The sequence below is a fragment of the Halyomorpha halys genome, unplaced genomic scaffold (assembly GCF_000696795.3).
Source record: "Halyomorpha halys isolate HHAL.00 unplaced genomic scaffold, Hhal_1.1 Scaffold547.1, whole genome shotgun sequence".
NCBI lineage: Eukaryota > Metazoa > Arthropoda > Insecta > Hemiptera > Pentatomidae > Halyomorpha > Halyomorpha halys.
In genome coordinates, this window is record NW_027111872.1 from 556,923 (window position 1) to 579,232 (window position 22,310).

The following is a 22,310-nucleotide window of genomic DNA, read 5'->3' on the forward strand; positions in this document are numbered from 1 at the left end:
TCTTCCCCTTACTATATATTCCATAAAAGTAAAAAGACTTATAATGCTGTATGGCTTGACACGATGAAAGGATTTGAAATGTATAGTTATGTTGAAAATATTAGAGAGATGGATCTAAACACGGATTGAATATTGTCATAAATACTTAATCAATTTATAATTTTGTTGTTCCTTTTTTTCTTAATCAATTTCAACAGGACTTACTCAATCGCACCAAGCAGCAGTTTCATAGTGAATAAATAAAACGTCAAAAACATGTTTAAAATTATACTAGCCCACAAATCAAATTTTATAGCCTTGAGTTGTCATTTTTAAAATACATTTAAGGGTTTTTAGCGCAAACGCCTTTAGGTTTCAGTTCCAAACTCATGAGATGCTGTGAAGAAAATTTTAAAGATATTTATTTGTTAATTATAATTAAGCTGGGCAGAAAATTGTTTTCTGTTACACTGTAGCCATGAGTCAACTCCTGTCGGTTCTGGAGCCCTCCTGGAGTCCATCCAGCCTCTTAAATTGGGTACCCTTAATTAGTTAAAAATCTGGCAGTTGAGCGTGGTTCTGACCAAATACCTCCTTGCACAACCGTTGGTCTATAACAGTACTTCTTTACAAAGTACTGAACCCCTGACCTTTCATGGGTTGTAGCGGTACAAATTTTAATTTAATTTTTTTATTATAATTAAGAAAATTAATTTTGAAATCTTAGGGGGGCTTAATCAGGACCTTTCCCTGAGGCGCCGATCTGGAGGGGCGTCAGCCACTGTTTGAAATTATAAAATTTTAAAAACTTATGAGATAAATTAATTTGAACTTATTAATAAAGCAACTGAATCAAAGAAATATTGAATGAGATACTATTCAAATGTAGTTTAATAAAGTAATATACAACACACAGTGGAAGAGAGGGGGCGCTCATGACGTAAATGATAAAGGCGCCAAATGCCAAAGTCTGTATGTCTGTATAAACGCAATTAAATAAAATGTGTACAATGATCTATCGATTAAAACAACTCATTGTTATCAAAGATACATTTTAGTTTTTAGTGAATCGTTCTTTTGAACTATACATTCAGGAACTACTCGCTTCTAAAACTTCAAAATAAGTTAATCAGATCTTTCTTTCTGTTTGAGTATTTGTTCTGTAACTGCTTGAAAGTGTATTTAGTTTCAATGGAAGAATCAACTATTGAAGATAAAGATTTTTTATACACCTACCAAATGAATCATTTCAAAGAAGATCCTAAGAAGGACCCATTTGCTACTGCAAACTTGAAAAGAAAGAATATAGCTTTATCCCTTGCTTATTCAAATCAAAGGTACTTTAATAATGGATACATTGTGACATTAATTAGTGTCGGTAACTTATTCCTTATCTTCAATTTACTTTTTCAGTCTTGACAATGCCACCACTTGTCACATATTACATGATCAGTTAGATTCCTACTTTAAACTTGTTGATGATCGAAATGGTATTAACAATTTTGCCAAAGCCACGTTAGATCTAATGTCTAATGTAAAAAATGGTTTGTAGTTTGGTAAAATGTGCAATATATTTTCATACCAATTAGTTAAAATTGGGTGTTCTTTAAATTACAGTTAGTAAGAGTTGGAAATCTGGTTTATCTATTGATGATCCAAGATGGAAAAATCCTTGGAAACCTTTGACTGGAGAATGTAACAACCCTACAGAAAGTGGCCACTGCGGCAATTTTATTCCTCCCGAATCTGCTATTCAAATTATTCTAGGAGGCCGAGGAACACCCAGAGATAGGAATGAACTTCAAAATACAGCTGAAGATAGAAAACAACCTAAAAGATTGGTATCAGGTAATTTGAGCTTTCAAATCACATTTTTATTTGTTGAATTATACTTCATCAAACTATTTTACTTTGAATAGGTTAATGTTTCTTTTGTATTTATCATTGGATGCCAAAGAAATAGAAACAAGTAACTATAAAGTGAGTCATAACTAATATTCCTGTTCTTTATTTTATTTTTATGTAATATTGATATTTTTATTAGTCTCTTATTGTGAAGTTCCTAATATTTGTTAAAGTCTTTTTTATTTTACAGAATATTTTGAAAGCAATCAAATGAAAAAAAATTCAGCAGCAGCTGATTTAAGTAGTCTTTCATTAAAAGATAATGTTCAAACTAAAACTAAGACTCCACTTTATACTCAATACCATGATAGGCCATCAACATCTGTTGAAAGAATGGAAATCAGTGTTCCCTTGAAGAGGAGACATGAGCTTATGAGCAGTAACTTTATTCCTAAGAAAACTTTTTCCAATCAAAAAGAAGCCCAGGCAGAATTCGATGAAGAATTGGAACCAAAGAGTGGAATTTATCATCGTTTTCCCGGAGGCAAGGGGTACTACCGAAAAAGCAAACCTCTTACCGCTTCTGTAAGGGGTTTTTCTCAAGAAAATGAAGAGGATTGTGAAGATGCAAGAAAATTTGAATTTGAAAATCATTTTAAAACTGCTGGGCAACAAATGGTAAGAAAACTGTTTAATTTTCAATTTCATAGAGAGGATAAAAAGTCTCATGCAATATGATTTATTGAAGTACCTAAGAATTCTTATTGTTATCAGTTCTTGATTATAATTTAATTTACTTTGTTTCTAATGAAAATAGAAAATATCTAACCACAAGAAGCAGTGTGATAATAATTCAAGGAGACCTGTTTATGATGATAATCAAAGAAATCAATACCAACCTACTAAAAAATTCCTAGGTGGAAAGCGTACTGTTTCATCCAAGTTTGTTCCTCCAGTTAAAAACAATTCCCAGTGAGTTTTTCTTCAACTTTTTTTAAATTATTATTTCTCAATTAAAATAGTTTTATGAAAAATAGTTAATTTTTTGTGCTGATCCTCATTCATAATTTTAACTCACAGAAAATTTATTATTGATGTTAGTTAATTTTTGTTTCAGAGAAGACTGTTATCCGAGAGACATCAATGTTAATGATATTGAAGAAGAGCTTGATGAAAGATTGAAGAATATTGAACCAAGAATGGTTGAGCTGATCAAAAATGAGATAATGTATACTGGTTCAGCAATAGGTTGGGATGATATTGCAGGGCTGCAATTTGCTAAGACTACTATACAAGTAAGATGTCCTATTTTATAACTTACTGTGGTAAATAAATCCAATAATATTAATTCTCTGTAAGAAATTTAATTAATTTTAAAATATAGCTGTTATTTGCAGTCATATTACCAGGATTTGCTTGATAGTTGGTAGTTCTATTAACTATCTACGCATATATGACCAACTTAATGTCACTATCTTATCTTCTTGAAACCCCTGCTTTGCTCTATGTTATTTTTCTTTGTATTTATTTACATTCATAAAGTAGTGTAGTATTTGGATGGTCAATATAATTATTGTTATAATTTTGTTAGTTCCGGAACCCTCTGGGTTCCACCCAGCCTCATGAAATATGTCCCCTTAGTACTTACTGCACCCTTGACTCCTCATGGGTTGTAGTAGTAAAGGTTTATTTATTTTATTATAATTTAGTTTTATACCTTATTATTGAATGACTAGTCAAAAAAGCTATGGTGGGTCCTTTACTCCTTTTTGTTAGCCGTCGATATCTATCTTCATATTAATATCTTTTTTCTAACCAAGTAGAAGTGCTAAGATTACTTTTAAAGTTTGAAAAAAAACTTTCCTTCAAACTCTTTCCTGTGATTTCCTCCTCCACTGTCCTATTTGGTATCTTTTGTCCTTATCACCGCTTTTCTTTTAGTCCTCATTTTTATATAATTTTTTTTTATATATATAATACTCGGTTATAATATATGTTTTACAATAAAATATTTTATTTATTTAAGGAAAAGTATCAGCATTAAGAAAATATTTTAGTTTCAAGCTTAGTTAGTATATGAAAATTCATTAAATCCCTTTCTGGTCAATCTATAAGATTTAAAAATATTTTCAGCTATTATTGAAATAATGGCATTCCTTTTATAATTGCATTTTTAACTTTATTGAATATTTAATCTTTTTTTTTTTTTTTTTTGCAGGAAATAGTTGTTTGGCCAATGTTAAGGCCTGATATATTCACTGGGTTAAGACGACCACCGAAAGGTATTCTCCTCTTTGGCCCACCAGGGACTGGGAAAACATTAATTGGTAAATATTCTCAATTTAGTTAATCTATTTTTATTGTAGTACTAAACAAAAACATTTTTATACTTGATAGGAAAATGCATTGCTTCTCAGTCAAAGTCAACATTTTTCAGTATCAGTGCTTCTTCTCTGACATCCAAATGGATAGGCGATGGGGAAAAAATGGTTCGAGCATTATTTGCTGTTGCTAGGTAATGCTTCTGATAAAAATAAAAATATATTTTATCGTTTTTTTGAAAAAATTTCAAACAAATTTTATTTAAGGTGCGAACAGCCAGCAGTTGTGTTTATTGATGAAATCGATTCACTTTTAAGTCAGAGAAGTGATACAGAGCATGAGAGTTCAAGAAGAATCAAAACTGAATTTCTTGTGCAGCTTGTAAGTACAAGAACCCAAATACATAATTTTTTATGATTGGTCCCATTAAATTCTTTAATAGATAGGAAGTTATTGCATTTACTGCCTGAGACATTATTTTTATTATCATTTAAACGTAAATTTCAGAAAATTGTTATAGATTATTTCACTATTTCAGGACGGTGCTGGTACAGGTGAAGAGGACAGAATTCTTGTTATTGGGGCAACGAACAGGCCCCAAGAGCTGGATGAAGCTGCTCGTAGAAGACTTGTAAAACGCTTATATATCCCTCTTCCGGATCAAGAGGTTTGATACGTTTTCATAATTAAATTATATGCTAAAATTTAGAATATATTTCATAACTGGTATAACATAAAGCTGTTTCAGTTCAGTATGCTATAAAAAAGAAAAGGAATAGACAAGTATCAGATAGTAAACTAAACTTTCTTAACTCTTGATTCTCGAAAACTGTCTCACTGATTATTAAATTCCTTAATCATTTTGTTTATAATGAATTTTACCAAAAACAACCATATTAATATATGGTCAATAAGACAGGTTTTAGTTTTTAGACTTTAATTTATTACTAATTAACAAATTATTATTGCATTCACTTATTCAACTGTCAGTTGTGTAGTATAAAAAGATAGTGTAAGAGACTTTTTAGACTAAAGACTTTTTAGTGATTACTTTTTTATATTTTAGAGTATTATGTCCAATTTTTAATGTTAATAGGCTCGAAAGCAGCTAGTAACGAACTTGATGAAATTAGAAAGGAATAATTTAACTCCTGAAGAAATAGAAAATATATCTATGTTGACTGATGGGTATTCAGGAGCTGATATGAAAAACCTCTGCCAAGAAGCGTGTCTTGGCCCGATCCGGTCGATTGCATCTACCGATATGTTCCAGATTTCAGCTGATGAGGTACAATGCTAAAAGTTGATTGACCGAGTTTTTATATAACGAAATATCCTCTCCTGTTTTGCTATTTGTGTGTTAATCTTTAACTGGTGAGATGGTGTGTTATAAACCTCAAGATAGCAACTAAATGTTCATAACTGTGGACTTTGAAATCATGCCATCCCACCCCATATCTTCATTCTACAGGATATCAAGTTTGTCGACTTTGAGCACTTGCTCAGTAAGTAATACTTCAATCTATTGGGATTCGGTAAACTCCACATCCCTTAGAATGTTTTTTTTTACCCTGTTTTGTTTATTTCTGAATTTTCTCCATAAGTTCCCATCCTCTTAAAATGATTTAACTTTAATTTCTTAAATTTTAATAAGCAATTTTTATAATTGTCATTTTATAATTTATAAAAACTAAATGAACTACTCAGAAAGCCCTAGAAATTGTAAGCTGTTGAAAAAAAAAAATCAACCGAGAAAATGTCAATAATGTCCTAGAACAATCGACCTGAAAACCAAGTACTGACAGCTATATAGAATGGCAGTACGTTTACCTCACTCTCAAATATTGGGAAGGCATGCTTGAATTGATAGCTCATTATTTTTTTCAATTTTGGAGATTGAACTAACATGGAAATTTCTAATGTTTTTGTAGTTTTCGAATAATTTTTTCCTTCGTAAATACAATATTTTTATAAACCTTTATAACATCAATATTTCTGTATCTTTTAACTTTTGAAAAATATTATCAAAATTATAAAACGTTGATTTTTGTAATTTTTACAAACTGAAAATACAAATACCAACATATAAAATGTTGGTTTTTGTAATTTTTACAAACTAAAAATACAAATTTTATTTAAGAACCCCCTCCCTAATTAAAACCCCCATCTTCCTATTTAAGGTTAAACAAAAAAAGTTTATCTAGCCCCTGTTTCATATCTAAGCACAAACTAATGCTATTAGTCTTTTAGCTTGTACTTGGTTAAATTTCAGTGAATCCTACTAAGCTGACTTTTAACTTCTATATCACTAATAGTCAGCCTCATAATGAAACAAAAAGTTTTAGTGCTTTTACTTTGTGTACGAATACTATTAGCTTTCATTATGAAATAAGGCCATGGTTTTCTCATTCTACTGAATTATTATATTTTTCAATGAAGCTTTATGGGTATATAATAGTTAGTCACAATTTATGTAGAATCTATAGTTACAAGAAAAATTAATTTTTTAACTATTTACTTTTTCTTAGATACCTTCAAGTTTCCAATATTTATAGCGGTTAGGCTCAATAATTCTGCAAGACCAAAATATAACATTTGTCAAATTGATTTATTCATAACTGAAGGATAATTATTCTTTTTATATTATTTTGTATTGTAATAATTAATAATTTTAAAAATATTTCAGGTTCGTCCTGTTAATATTGATGATTTTATGCTGGCATTAAAACGAGTGAAATCAAGCGTTTCTGATCAAGATTTAGAAACATACCTAAAGTGGGACCAGCAATATGGATCTGGTTTTTAAATTATTATGAAGAAATATAAATACATTTTGTTAAGTTTTTTAATATAAAGAATAAAATATTTTAATTAAATTGTTAATACTTCTATTGTCAATACTCCTAAGTAGTTTGATCCTGATTCAATTCGTTGTCATATATATTAGTAACCTTTATAAGAAAACTCAAGACAACTGATAGGTTTTATGATGCATGCTGAATATTTAAAGACCAATTTAAACCTTATCAGGCTCAAGGTATGTTTGATGTGATAAAATTACTTGTACATTGATATATGGACTAAGTGTTTATTAATTATCTGGCATAAAATACCAGTTTTTCACATCAATAGGTGAAAATTAAAACATTTAATAGATATAAAAATTTGAATGAGTACTTTTAGTAATTCTTGGCTCATAACAAACTATACAAGATAAAGATGTGAATATTTGTTCCTTTAACTTGAAGAAATAAAATACCATCTAAAATTTATAGTTATTTAAGAATTTGGTCGGTGGTAAGTCAAGAGAGAAAACATCAAAAGTGTACTAAGGTTTAAGAAGTTTTAAACTGATAAACCGTGATAATTGATTCATTGTTTCTTTTAATTTATTTATAGAAAAAATAATTAATGGATTGTAACGAAATCCACAAAGAACAATAAATACTAAACACAAAGTATAATATTTTAAAATTTATCAGTGGATTCAAAGATGTACCAAATCATGAGAACATATTGAAAAAAAAATAGTTTGGGTATCTACTTTTTTAATTTTTTGGTCACTTTTTATTTATTTGTTTCATTATTTTAGCAATAAGATTTCAGAAAATTTCCTGACTTAATGAGTTTGAAAAAAATCCTAGACTTTAAAAAAAAAAAATTAAACCAACTTTTCTCTACGGATACTCAGGTTTAAAAAAAATACATAAAACAATCAATTTCCCTCTTAAAATTAAGAAAATCTTATCTAAACTCTCAATTAACGAATGGCATAATTTGAAAATAATAAAAACTCCTTTCCTAAGTTGGGGTTTTATTAACATTGTTTTCTGAAGTCCATAAAAGATATGGTATCATTTGTAATATTGATTTTTTTAAAAAAGATTCGTATATTTCAAAATGTTTATTTTTAAAGACTCAAGTAGATTAAACTTCAATTGGTACAATTCTTATTAATTAATCTTTGTTTTAGTCAATCCATTATTAACTATTTTTGGATTATGTGGCAAAGGATTTTTTTATTTGGAGGGGAGTTTAATTCAAGGAAGGAAAAGTCAGAAATGCTTATTACAGACTCACTAAATGACCAATTTATAAAAAAAACTTACTTTGAAGGAACAAAATATGAAAAAGATAGAACAATACTTTTGGATGAAGGAAGGCATATATGAAATTTTAAAAAAATATTTGAGGAATGTTAAGAGTGAAATATGAGAAATTGGGTACTGATTAATTAGAAAATAAGTACAAATAATTTATTAACTAAAAACATGGTGAGGAGCGTATAAACAATTTACATTGGTTGACTGATGCTTAGGCATGTAACAGAGTACTTAGTTCACCATTCTCTAAGTGTTCCTTAATGATATCTAGCCCCCCGATCAACTCTCCTTTCACATATACTTGAGGGTATGTAGGCCAATTTGAAAAGGTTTTCAATCCTTGTCGCACATCTTCGTCTTCTAATATGTCAAATGTTTCATATGTAGCTCTGGAACAAAGTGATTAACAGAATAATCATTTCAATTAGGATTGAGATGAAATAATAAAAATATTTTGAAAAGAATTAATCTTTGTCATTGTGTCATAAACATATTTACCCTGCATCATTTAGGATTTGAATTAACTGCCTGCTGAATCCACATCTTGGCTTTTCACGGTCACCTTTCATGAACACCATTATTTTTGATTTGTTAATTAAACTCTTCAGCCTTAAAAAAAAAAAAAATTTCTTCGAAAAATTATATTTCAAGAAATATGGGATCAGCTTATTAATAGTGAAATAATACTGTTAATATTTAAATTATTTAATGAAGGTTAGTTGTTCCTCGTAAAACTGAAGTTCGTTCAGTATACTAGACTCCCTATTATTGTCATGGATTTCATGAAGCCAATTAATGAAAATGTTCAATAATAAATAATGTACTTACACACACTTTTATACTTGAGTTGGTAAAAAAATAATATATATTTTATCAATTTTTTTTTTTACATTATTCATCATCATGTAAAAATAGACTATCATAAAACATTTTTACAGCTTTGACGATGACTGGATTGAAATAGAGATTGATGATAGTCTCCCTATTAGTGTTCCCTTTACAAATATCAATTGACAAATTTTTGTGAATATTCATCAACCTGTAGATTATTTCAAAAAATGTATTACTAATGAACTCATAACTGAAATTATAATGCAAACAAATTTATATGAGCAGGGACAAATTGGAAAGAAAGAATTATCCATCAGATCAACTTGGCAAGATTGGAAACACAATCTTTTTGCTTTTTTGGGTGATTTTGAATATGGGTACAATCTATTTAAATTACATAAAAAATTATTTTCCAAATACTTCACATGCATTATGCCAATTTTTGTGTTTTTTCAAATTTTTTGGATGCTTCATTTAGATCCAAATTTGAACAATAATAACTATCCAATTACAAGGTTTTCGAAAGTCAAAATTTTTTTAAAGTGTTAAATTAAAACAAAACTTTGTTCCCGGGAAAAAAATATGTGTTGATGAAGCTATACAAAGATTCAGTTGTTCAACATACAGCACCAATAAACTAACTAAATGGGAATACAAATTTACGTTTTGGCAGATTCAAATACTAGATATTTGTAATCGAAATTGCCTTACTTAGAATCTGTTAGGTTGGAGCCTTTAATTTATCTCAAGTTATGATACTAAGATACTGGGTCAATGAAAATTGCATCAAGAATGACACAAGATAGCAATCGGGTCGAGCTTAAGAAAACTGAAGCGATATTGAATTATAAAAAATTTGTGGACTGTCCAGATCAATTTGAATCTATGTATTGTTTTTTTTAAATCAAATCAATAAAATGGTGGCAAAAAGTTTTTTTCTGGAGAATTGGAGTATCCTTCTTAATCCTTATATTCTTTATAAAGCTGATTGATAGTGAACATAACACATAATACAAAAAGTTTGTACAAGACATTGCCTTGTACAAACTTTTTGGGAATTCACGTGGCAGTGAAACTGCACGATATAGAATACCATCAACAGCAGACAATGAGGAGAGATTAGAAGGAAAACTACATATCCTGCAAGCTGATGCTAAAGGAAAATATAATGACTGCTTAGTATGTTCTAATCGTAAGACCCCTGGAGGAAGAAAAATAACAGTATACTACTGTGAAACGTGCAACAGAAAACCATTCCTTCATGTTGGAGACTGTTTTAGAAATTATACATGAAAACCATAAATAATTATTAGAATCTCATATATGTGTTAAATAAATAATTTCTAACAAAAATATCATTCTTACAATACTGAAATATTTTTTTCATATTTATTGGAACCTGGTAACTTATGTATAAAAACCTAATGACTGATAAGGGTTAATATATGTAAGTATTCACTTAATCATCATTGTCATGGTTACTAATACATTGTTTATTATTTTTGTACATTCTTTTTTTCACCACTCAGACCATATTCTTACAATATATTGAATTTTTTAAAAATATTATATTTAAATATTCGTTATCTTTAAATAAATTAATATCAAGATCCTGGAAATTACTTTCAATTTTAAATCGTAAAAAATCAATTTATCAATAATTTTAATTATCAAATGAGCTAAACTATTGAATTTGAATTAAATAAACTTTACTCAAAAAAATTAATAACCAGGAAAAACAGAGAAATTATAACAAAATTGAAAAACCATATCCATACCTATCTTCTAACAAATATTTTTTTGGAAGTTTTTCCTCAAATTCACCAGCTTCTACAAGCTCCTTGACAATATCCAATCCTCCAATGAGCTCACCTTCAATATATAACTATAAATAAAATATAGAAATTAATTCATAGATCAAAAAGGTAAGCTTAATGATATAACTTTAAACAGCCTCACACCTGTGGATATGTTGGCCAATTGGAATATTTCTTTAGTCCTTCCCTTACTTCTTCATCATTCAAAATATCGAATGTTTTAAATGTTGCATTATGCTGTTTCAAGATATCGACTATTTTCTGGCTGAAGCCACATCTTGGTTGGTCAACATTACCTTTCATAAATAACATAATGTCGGATGAATTAATCAGCCTATTCAGTCTTTCATTCAAATCAACTTTTTTCTCTTTAACTATTTGTGATGTAATTTTCTCTTTAATAGGTTTATGAGGTGATTCCTTTTGAGGGGCACTTAACTAAAAAATAAATTATTATTAAAAGAATTAATAAAAAAATTATATTATATTATTAGTAATTTTTTAAAATTAAAACAAAACAAAGTTTTAAGTATAAATTGTGTCAGGCTCCACTAAGGTTACCCATCAGACCTCTCCTGACAAGTTTCTCTAATACACAACTCCATAACACACAAGTGAAGGACCTGTTGGTCTCTTGAACGATGGTATCTATCTAAAGCATCAATGATTTTGACAATCAAAAATTTTATCAATGTGTAGGATAATAGTTTTATTAGAACTGCTCAGTGTCTTCCATAAAGTATACATTACTAAAATAAAATACTATTCCAAGTTATTAATTAACCAATCATGGATGAAAAAGAAAAACTAATTTAAACTGGTGATGAATAACTCTAAATACCTGAGTTTAAACTAATAAAATTCTCCAACTCTTGAAACCTCAAACAACTTTTTAAAAAAAATGAGCCTTACACGGGTTAACAGAAAATTCAGAAAAAAAAGTATGATGCTTAATTTTTTTTCCTCTCTCACTCCTCATACTTTTCAATATTTTTATATAGTAATCAAGTAGTATGTTGCATTTATCCTAATTCTGGAGGCCAAATTTGGACTCAGGGGACCCCAAAACGTGTACATCTCTCGACCATTCAAATTCAAAATTTCCCATGATCATAATACTTCCACTTATTACTTATTATATATGTCAGTAAATGAAAGCAAAATTATATATTTTTTTAAAATTTAAATCATTAAAAAATTTTTTTTTCTATTTTATAAAATAAATTACCATTGCTCCTAACTTCTTGTTAAGCTGGCTGGGATGAGCACCATCAACTCGTTCTATTTCACTACCATTTTGTAAAAGAACGATTGTAGGTACTGCTGTAATTTTGTATTTTAAAGATACTTCTGGCACTTGCTCAGCAGGTATCTTAGAGAAAATAACTTCCTACAAAATAAATGAATTAATTGAAACAATAGTTAGATATTATAAATGAACAAAAAAGTTAGGATGATCAATGGTTTGGTAAACTAACTTTATACGTTTCTTTTTTTGCCATTTCATCAAGAACATTATTCATGTCTCGACATTGTTCAACCCATTCCGCAAAAAAGTGAATGACCACATATTTGGAGCTGAAAAATAAATAAATAAAATTATAAATCATTTCAATAAAATCAAGCAAATTCAATCATTAATCAATCAAAGTTCAATATATTCATCATGATATAAGGAAAATATTTATGAAAAATATTTTAATATTTGATTTCATAAATGATTTTAATATTGATAAGATTTCAAACTCTTATCTTTAACAGATAAAATTGATTAATATAGTATCTGTCAATTTGTAATTGGAACCAAAAAATAATTAAGGAATTCCTATGGACAACTTTTGAATTTCTAAGGATTAAAATTCAGAGAATGATAAAAAACTCCTAATGTCTGTAAAAATAGTGATTCAGAAATGCACTAGTAAAAATAGAAACATTTATATCTTGCTCCTGAGACAATATTCAAATAAACTATTTTTACAGAACTTAAATGGAGTATCCAGTTCTTAAGTTTTACAAAAATGCTTCTTAATGAGAAATAAGGGTAGTCACTACTCCTCCAATGCTCCTTTCTGCTATTTAGGTGAAGAAGTCATAAAATGGAGGATTTTTTTTTTTTATGCTCAATCTCGCCATTCCTGACACATGAGATTCATCTTAAAGGCAATCAACTTATTCTAACCAGAGTGGGAAGGTCAGGTTTTCATTTGGTAGGACCAATACAAAATAAAAGTCAATTTGCCCAGGATAGAATCTAACCAGTGTTACTGTAGGCTCAAGGTTGCTAAGGTGACATACTTAGCTACTATAGCCTCAAGAATGAACAGTGATAACACACCTAATACCTAAGTACAATAGTGAATACTGATATGCCCATGAAAGGGTTAAGTATGCATCCAATATAATTGAAGATAGGTACAGTAGCTAGATCAATTAGTTTTTAAAAATTAATCCATTGCAATGAATTTCCATTCTGAATCAAAATTGGACATCATATTCCATAAAAAAATTAAACAGTGATTAATTTCACCTCAAATAAAAAAATTGAAACAATATATTAAATAATACAGATAGAAAGACAAAGTATATTTTTAATGAAATCATCATTGCAAAAAAACTAATTTACTTTGGAATATAAATAATATTGCAATAAGAAATTTTCAAGGAAACAATATTTTAATAATAAGAAATTCCAATGTCATGGACTACTCCTTCATACTCCAATTATCTTCTTGTAAATTTATCTTAGATGAGGCAAAAATCAGCAGTAATTCCCAATAATTGGCAGTAAAACAATTACTTGACCCAGCTAGAAAAATTTCTACTAAATGATTAGTGTAGATAACAGTAAAATAAACATTTAATGAGACAAATACCCAGTACAAAAAAATATATATGACAATGAGGCCAGCGTAATTCGAAGAAGATACTTACTTTGCAACTTTGTCATAATCTGTTTTCGATATTAGATGTAAAACGGTCATTGTAGTGCTTATGATTAACTAGAATTTTGATTGATGTTCTAAAATTTTTGGGAGGTTATGGAACAGTTCTGTTATATTTCTTAAGTGGTGTTAAAATAATTTCTAACTTTTATTTTAGTTTTTACAAGTCCTTAATTTAACCTTTTTATAACTACCTTAATTACCAATTAAACTTCTAAATTAAATTATGAAATTTAAAAATGGTATAACTTAAAGTTTTTAAATTAATATATGGAAGTATTCTTTATTTCCAGTAATAAAAGAGTAGGTTATTGTTGTGTTATAATCGTGTTTACATTCACGTGGGTAAGGTAGTTATTCTCTTTTTATTGCGCTAGAATCTCTCTGACTAAAATTCATAATTTTCCTTTATACATATATATTTAGAAATAAATGAGTATCTGTAGTTATTTCCATTATTCTGTCAAATTGTAAGTCAAAAGTTTTGAAGAAGTTGAAGTTATTTTCAATAATATGGTGAAACACAAAAAGAAAAACCTCGCTGAGCGAGTAAATCTCAAAACAAACTTGAAAAGAAATTCGAACCCTTTTGAAATTCATGTAAACAAACAAAAGTTTAATGTACTTGGAAGACAAATAAAAACAGATAAGGGTTTACCTGGTGTTTCAAAGGCTAAAGCTCTAAAAAAGGTATTTTCAATGTTAATATTATTTGCTCATATCTATCTTGATGTTCCAGGGAGGAATGTTATAATTAATCACTTATTATGTTTTGATTTTAGAGAAAAGAAACCCTTCTGCAAGAGTACAAAGTCTTAAACAAAAACAATAAATTTTTTGATAAAAGAATAGGGGAAAGAAATAAAGCTATGACGCAAGAAGACAGAATATTAGCCCGTTTTAGTGCTGAAAGAATGAAAGCTCATAAACGGGTAAGTTTTTTTTATTTTGTATTTTTATCTAAGTTCATTTAATAAGTTTTGTACTTCAATTCTGTAGTATACTGATGTTTTCATTTCTAAATAATTTACATGTCCATTGCTATTATTTCAATCGTTAATTTCAGAAAGCTATATTTAATCTTGCTGATGATGAAGTTTTGACTCATAAAGGTCAGTCAATTGCTGAAATTGAAAATTTTGAAGACCCTGTAGTAAGTGATGATGAAGATTATCATGAATCCAAAGGATTAGATGGTACGTACTTTTTTATATCTTGAAAAGTGTACATAGTTACTTTAACTGGAAGATTATTGGTTAACTGTTTATAATTTAAAGGTAGCCATGAGGCCACTATTTATATCACATTCAGGTATATATTGCATAGAATAGCAATTATTTTTATATTTACAAATTATTGCATGAATTAGTTAATAATTAAACTGACGGTTATATTTATGATTTTGTTCAACTGGACATTTTTGCCAGATTTTAGTAATATGTAATGGTTTTTATGCAATTAAGAATTTATTTGGAGAAGAAATATTCTTGTTGGCTATGATTAGGAATTTAAATTGTTTTGTGTCAAGCATAGGCCTGTAAGTTTTTTTTTTGGTTGGGCTCCGATGCCAGAGAAGTGCATAAGCAGTTTAGTACCCTGATATTTATGCTTGGGATTGGTCTTGTATCTGTAGTGTGGGAGCTGGCTTGGAGTGTCCGGGTTCAGATAATTAAGTTGGACAGTTTTATAAAGTACTATCCTAAGATTAATAGATAATTTTAGGCATTTTAAAAGACCAATATATTGTATGTTATTAACTATAAAGAGGCCAATTAGGCCACGAGCTATGATTTTATTACTCATTTTACACCAAAGTTAATGTTTGAGCTTTTAGGAGCCATTCTAAAGATTCTGAAATTATAAATTTTGTTCATGTAGTAAGAACTAAATTAGTTCATGAAAAACACAATGTATCAAGTTTGTTAGCGTAAAATATAATGTAGTAGTCTAAATTTAGTTTTCTATCATGGATCATTTGTTTTATTAGCTGAAACTCATTTATTCTTACAATTTCATCATTGTACTTAAGCTTTTTTTTTTTCGATTTACTTAAATGATAAGGCCTGCTTTACTGGCTTAAATAGGGACTTATGCGTAGTTGAGACTGATGAAAGAGGAATGGCTTTCTAAAATGTTTTAAGTGTTGAAGAAGTGGTTTCAATTCAATCCAAAGTTATGACCTAATTATCTAAAAAATAGTATGAGAGTTTATTATAAACGTGAATGTGTTAATAAAGTTTGTAACATATTTTTTGTATAATAATCTATTTATAATCTTTTAGTCCTCCTATACTTTATAATGTTGTGTATATTTTACTTAGCCATGATGAAGGCCTGTAACGTTGATCAAAATGTTGGTTTCTATCCAATAATTTTTTAATACATTTGTGAATGCCACCCACACTATCTTACCCTTATAATTATTTTTATTCCATTCATTATCATCCATAATTTTTTTTTTACAGCTAACTTCGTAGAGGAAGCCAATTTTGGAGGAGGAACTCTTAGAGAAAGTAAAACATCTAGAGCAACCATAATAGATCAGCTCATTGCCGAAAGTAAGAAGAGAAAAGCAGAAAGACAAATGGCAAAAGAAAAAACCTTAGAAAAAACCGAAGAGCTGGATGCTGAATGGAAGGAACTTCTTCCTTATGTCAATATGAGTAAACAAGAAGACGTTATTGATAAGAAAGACTCTTATGATGTCCTCATGAATGAATTAAAGTTCGAGCCAAGAGGAACGGTATGTAGTACATCATTATTCCTTTAATGTTGCATCAAAGTAGGAAATAATTATTAAATTAAATAAAGAAATCTATGTTGATTTTTTAGAATGAATGCATGTTTTTATAACATCCTCAATTACATTTTTAAATTAGGTCCAAATAAATGTGTGGTTTGTTGAAACAATGTTTAATTTTATTCCTTATATTTTATCAGCCCAGTAATAAACTTAAGAGTGAAGCAGAGATTGCCGAGGAAGAAGCTCGTAAGTTAAGAGAGTTGGAAGAAGAAAGATTGAGGCGTATGCATGGTGAGGAACCTAGTAGTACCCAGAAAAAACAACACCGAAGTGCAGATGATCTTGATGATGGGTATTTGCCTTTTTTGTTATAAATTCCTGGACCTAGATTTTTTTTGTTTTGCAGAAATTAAGATTTTTCACAAATTACTTACTATTTCTGAGATGTGACCCACTATACTTATTTGACCTCATCTCTCGAGAATTGTTGAATTGTGTACATATCTCCATAGTGATAAATTTTTTAATTTAAAAAATTGAGCTTTTCAATTGAGAGGATCCCTTACTCCAATTTCAACAATTCTCTGTAAAGTTCATTTAATGATATTTCTAAAATTCTAAAAAAAAATTTGGCAACAAAAAAAGTACTACAAAAGTATAAAACAGTTTACTAAAATTTAAATTCTGTTCTGAACCATTTATTCTATTAGAAATTGTTATAAAAATAATACTGGAAATAAAATTACTAATTTTATATATCCTTCTTTCAATTTTCCTTTTGAATGTTGTAGTTTAGAATGTTGCTAATATTTCTCTCACTAGTCATTAGTAGTTTAATGTGCTATGGATATTAGAGAATAGTCTGAATTAGTTTGCTGATCGGGGAAGGGTACTTATTCAACATTTCTCCACCCTAGTGCCTTAAATAAACTGAAAACATTCAATTTTAAAACTTAAAATTTTCTTTTTTAGATTTGAAATAGAAGAAGAAGGTTTTGAATTGACTTATGATAAAGATGGCAATCCTATTGGCTTGGACAAATTTGATGGTAATAAACAAATGTTTTAAAAACTTTTATTTTCCTTTTTTTATTTTAGTCTATTTCTTTGATTTATTTCCTTTTTTTTTTTTCCAGATGATGAAGTTATTGAAAAGAAAAAGGAAATACATGACTTTAGGAGTGATGAAGAAAATGAAAGTGATGAGGAAAATGAAGAAGATGATGATAGTGGGAGTGAAGAAGAAGGTGACTCAAAAGACTTAGATAAAGCTGATATCAAAGATTCGGAAAATGATGATAATTCAAAAGACAGAGAAGAGGAAGAAGATAATGAAGATAGTAGCGGTGATGAATCTGATAATCTATCTGATCTTCAAGTCACTGATGATGCAGAAGAAAAAACCGAAATTGACAGTGAAGATGAAATTGAGAATGATTCAAATGAACTTCCTCAATCAGATGGAAACGTGAGTTCCGACTTAAAGAAAAAGGGTAAAAAATCCCTTAAGGAGGAGATAAATGAGAAAGACATTTCCAGTGAAATAGAAGTTGGTAAAAAAACTGAAACAGAAGTTGACAACATAGAAAATAAAAGCAAAGAAAAAAAAAAAGTGAGTTTTAGTAGAGATGTAACTCTGGTGACCTATAAGAAAGAACTTCCAGATTCTAGTTTAAAGGGGGAGAATGATATGGAGGCAGACAAAGAGAAAAAATTAATGCAAGATTTATACAATGATATTCCATTCACCATTGAAGGTAATAACTGTTATTTGCACTTAGTCTTTTGGAATCAAAGAATTTTAAAAGTAGATGTGTTTAAAATATTTTAATGAATTTAGTAAACATATGTACACATTAGGTTAGCAAATAATGTTTCATTCAAGGGATAATATTAAAAAAGTATGTTAGATATTGCTGGTCGATCATTTTTTATTCAATGAGTCCAAGTAAAATTTTAATTATTTTTACCATTCCAATTTCCTTTTTTTCTTCCCCAATGTTTTTTAGATGAACAGTCTGTAATATTTTTATATTTTTGTGTTTCACAAAGTTAAACTAATAATTGCAATGATCATTTCAATAAAAAAAAATTCAAACACCCAATTTGTTATATATGAAAATAATGATTTATCCAGCTTAATTATTTATTATTTGGTGTATTTATAGCTCCGGAAGATTATGAAGGACTTATTGAACTTTTTAAAGACCGAACTCCAGAGCAACAGAATGTAATTATTGAAAGAATGATCAAATGCAACCATCCAAGTTTAAATGAAAAAAATAAAGAAAGGCTTGAAAATCTGTTTGCACTCTTGATGCAGCATTTAAACGATGCTGATGAATCTGTAAGTATCATTGATATCTTGTGTTCCTGTAATAGCATATTATTGGTGCCTACCATGATATCAAAATAACATTGAAACAAATATAATTTTGTCGCAGGAAGCCTGGGATATTTTTAATCTTTTAGCTCCTCAGCTATTTGTTTTAACTCAGTTTTCACCACATAATGCTGCATTCTGCCTTGGCGAAGTGATCAGCGAGAAGCATACCGACTTCTTAAAGAAAAGGCATAAGTATCCCACTCAGGAAACAGTAAGTTTTTTCACTGTATAGTTACTTAACTTCTAGTGTCTATTTCTATTCTGACTTTCATTATATTTTATTTAAGTCTCAGTTTAGTTATAGATGCATTCTTTAATTAGTTATTATATCTTATAAATATGTTTGATATAAAGCTGGAAATTTTTTTTTTTTTTAGTTTTTATTTCTAAAACTGGTGCCTCTTCTATTCCCGACATCTGATAAGCGTCATCAGGTCACCACTCCTTCATTTATTTTTTTGTCTGAAATGTTGCGCTATTGCAATGTTACTACTAGAAGAACTATCTCTTCCGGCTTGTTTCTTGTTTCATTGTTTACTGAGGTTAGTTTTGTTTCTTTCATTTGTACCATATCTATTTATTTTTTCTCTTTTAACTTTCTTTCTTTATGATAATAGATTTGAAACGTAATTTTAATTACAAAAAAAAATTAACTCTACGCATTGCTTGTAGAATTATTTATTAGTTGAATTACATTATTTTTTATATATTAAAAAGATGTTTATAGGGATTGTTTTTTGAATTGTTGAACCTTTTTTATATTTTTGAATTATTTATTAGTTGAATTACATTATTTTTTATATATTAAAAAGATGTTTATAGGGATTGTTTTTTGAATTGTTGAACCTTTTTTATATTTTTTTTAAAGGCAGCATGTCACAAACGTAGAATTTTAATTAATGAGTCTAATGAAACTTTTTTTTTATTTCATGCCATTTTTTTTATAAAAAAAGATTTTTCAATAAAACCTCTTTTATATCATAATAACAAATTCTAATATTCTGTGACTAAAGGCTACTCTCTCATCTAGCACATTTTACTGTATGTTGATCAAATCTGGTCAATTTAAAGAAGTAAACAAGTTTTGCTAATGAACTTTTTTGAGGATAACTATTTCAATATTTTCTTGAAACGTTAGTCATACATACTCACCATTTGGAAAGTAATGAAGTTACAAATTAAATGTTTGACATTTACAAATGTTCAATGATGACTTCATTTGAACCATCTAGATTTGAAATCCAATTTTCAAAATTTATTAGCATTCAAAATAGAAGTTTTTTCCATGTAGTAATTGACATTAGGCTCTGTTTTATTTTGCTTTACTGAACTTTTCCGAACTCTGTTGATTTTTCCGTGTATTTTTAAATGTGAATATAATTATGTATCTGATTGTTTAAAAAAAAAAAAAAAAAGTATATTTATTGAATATATTTATTTTCCCCACTTACATTGTGATCACTTAGATGATGAACCAACAATATGGTACAACCAACAAAAATATATAATTATATAATATAAAACATTAACAAAAAATAAAAGAAACTGTATGGTGAAGTATACATTTTGAATGAAGGCTGACTAACCTCCTGGTTAAAAGATTTTGATTTTCCTTCCAAAAATAGCATTTTATACTTAATTTTTTTGTCTAATTATAACTTTCCCTTTTTCAATGTAATAACTATTATTTGAAAGTTGATTGTTTTTTTGTTTTTTTTTTCAGTACATTTGGTTATCTAAAAGAGTTATGCCAGAAGCACTGAACTTCTTGTCAGGTGTGATAAGCATGGCTTCACCCCTGTCTGATCTCCCAGTTCTCTCACCTTTTAAAAAAGAACATAAGTTTCTGTTTCTCCAAAGTTCTGCCGTAGATCTGTTAGTAAATAATTTATCTAATTAATTTATGTTATCCATAAACATTGGGAAATTTAATGAAAGATGTATGCCAGAAGTAAATCAATTATCAGAAGATCGCTGATTGACCGTGTGTAATATATAAAGGGATGGTGGTGCCCAGATGCAGTCAAAAGAACTCAAAATAGTAATTAAACTACTTATTGTTACCCAACGTTTGTAGGGCTTTATCAGGACTGAAAAAGATACAAACAGCTAAAATAATGTAATAAAGTAAGATAATAGATAACATGAAAGAAAAGTAAACAAAGGTATGACTAAAAATGATTTAAAACATCTGAACATTTATATAAAAGTTAATAAAGTAAATTTTTATTGTTGATTTACTTTGTTCAATTTTAAATCTTTTTTAGCTATACCTTTGTTTACTTTTCTTTCATGTTATCTATCATCTTACTTTGTTACCTTATTTTAGTTGTTTGTATCTGTTTTAACCCTGATGAAGCCCTGAAAATTGGGTTGAAACATTGGCTCACATAAAATAGTTTAATTACTATTTGATTTTTTTTTTTCTACCACACCTAGACCATCTTTTTTTATATTTTTATACTTATACAATCACTTTGATGTGAATTTTTATCAGAGTTTTATTAAACATGTACCTGAACATAATATTTATGCAGTTCTTTTCTAAATAACATGTTTTTTAATCAATCTACTTATTTAAATTTAACAAACCCAAGAAACTGCATGTTTTGTTATACAAAATTGGCTGCTTTTGGAGTTATTAAAAAAGTAAAAATTTTATTTCTGGTCACAGCAGTAATTTAGGAATACACAAATAGTAAATTATTCAATTTTATAATGGTCAAGCAATAAGTACCTTTTTTTTCCTGTATCGCTTGAAATATACAGGCTTTACAGTCATGCATTATACTTCTGAGGTAAAGTATAGTAAAACTGTGTGTCTTTATTTTATTCAATTAATGGAAATTAGTTAACTACATAATATTTGTGATAAAATTACACCACTGCCCTATTTCCTTCATTAAATTTCACATCGGGAGACTTTTTTTTACTGTTTGATCCTTGGCTAATATGAATTAGTTTGTTTTTTTATTATTATAATAAACTAATTATTTAATTTTAAATTTAGTGAGGTGGATTTGACCATGTCTGCATCTGATTTCATGGTGAAGGGACCAAAAATTGACAATGAGTTTAGAGTACGAAGTATTTATTGCGCTTTGAAATTGCTGCATATTTTAGCTGAAAATTATGAAGAAATAGCTGAAAGTAAACTCTTGTTCCTGCCGATTAAAAAGCATTTGGATTTGTTGGAAGTAAGTAAATCAATTAATTTATTTTTTATTGATTTATTGACAAATACTACAATCTGCCACAGACTTGAACAATTTATATCAAAATCATTTTAAAAATAAATAAATACATATAATATATTGTAATAATAAAAAAATATTAAAAATA

The 22,310-nt window shown here is 28.4% G+C and overlaps 3 protein-coding genes across 3 annotated transcripts in view; 2 read left to right on the top strand and 1 right to left on the bottom strand.

The window, feature by feature from the left end:
• Positions 1–931: 931 nt before the first annotated feature.
• LOC106684143 (fidgetin-like protein 1) lies at positions 932–7,021 on the top strand. Its single transcript, XM_014426057.3, has 12 exons — positions 932–1,316; positions 1,393–1,523; positions 1,597–1,827; positions 2,075–2,502; positions 2,642–2,796; positions 2,942–3,119; positions 4,043–4,151; positions 4,222–4,339; positions 4,413–4,527; positions 4,685–4,813; positions 5,243–5,434; positions 6,833–7,021. Exons 1-12 carry the CDS (start codon positions 1,171–1,173, stop codon positions 6,950–6,952), a joined length of 2,052 nt encoding a protein of 683 aa, XP_014281543.1. The 5' UTR covers positions 932–1,170; the 3' UTR covers positions 6,953–7,021.
• Positions 7,022–8,388: 1,367 nt separating this feature from the next.
• Grx3 (Glutaredoxin 3) lies at positions 8,389–13,976 on the bottom strand. Its single transcript, XM_014426056.2, has 7 exons — positions 13,829–13,976; positions 12,376–12,475; positions 12,126–12,287; positions 11,042–11,335; positions 10,859–10,965; positions 8,748–8,858; positions 8,389–8,638 (listed from the first exon to the last, which is right to left on the bottom strand). The coding sequence occupies exons 1-7, from the start codon at positions 13,876–13,878 to the stop codon at positions 8,461–8,463; spliced, it is 1,002 nt and encodes a 333-aa protein (XP_014281542.1). The 5' UTR covers positions 13,879–13,976; the 3' UTR covers positions 8,389–8,460.
• Positions 13,977–14,218: 242 nt separating this feature from the next.
• Positions 14,219–22,310, top strand: part of l(3)07882 (Nucleolar protein 14 homolog l(3)07882) — a gene marked incomplete at its 3' end in the record, with an annotated part of 10,669 nt that continues 2,577 nt past the window's right edge. The window contains 12 exon segments of the mRNA XM_014426055.3: positions 14,219–14,529; positions 14,622–14,771; positions 14,906–15,035; positions 16,305–16,582; positions 16,780–16,934; positions 17,555–17,631; positions 17,719–18,339; positions 18,751–18,929; positions 19,027–19,179; positions 19,346–19,510; positions 20,692–20,843; positions 21,979–22,165. Coding sequence (XP_014281541.3) covers positions 14,353–14,529; positions 14,622–14,771; positions 14,906–15,035; positions 16,305–16,582; positions 16,780–16,934; positions 17,555–17,631; positions 17,719–18,339; positions 18,751–18,929; positions 19,027–19,179; positions 19,346–19,510; positions 20,692–20,843; positions 21,979–22,165 — 2,424 coding nt within the window.

Bases quoted from the DNA above. Each gene is read 5' to 3' on its own strand.
- LOC106684143 (XM_014426057.3), top strand. From the start codon at position 1,171: ATGGAAGAATCAACTATTGAAGATAAAGATTTTTTATACACCTACCAA. The intron at 2,797-2,941 runs GTGAGTTTTTCT...TTTTTGTTTCAG, and splicing joins CCAGTTAAAAACAATTCCCA to AGAAGACTGTTATCCGAGAG. The intron at 5,435-6,832 runs GTACAATGCTAA...AAAATATTTCAG, and splicing joins TCCAGATTTCAGCTGATGAG to GTTCGTCCTGTTAATATTGA.
- Grx3 (XM_014426056.2), bottom strand. From the start codon at position 13,878: ATGACCGTTTTACATCTAATATCGAAAACAGATTATGACAAAGTTGCA. The intron at 11,336-12,125 runs GTAATTTATTTT...TTTATTTTTTAG, and splicing joins ACAAGAAGTTAGGAGCAATG to TTAAGTGCCCCTCAAAAGGA. The intron at 8,859-10,858 runs GTATGGATATGG...TTTTTTTTTAAG, and splicing joins AAATATTTGTTAGAAGATAG to GCTGAAGAGTTTAATTAACA.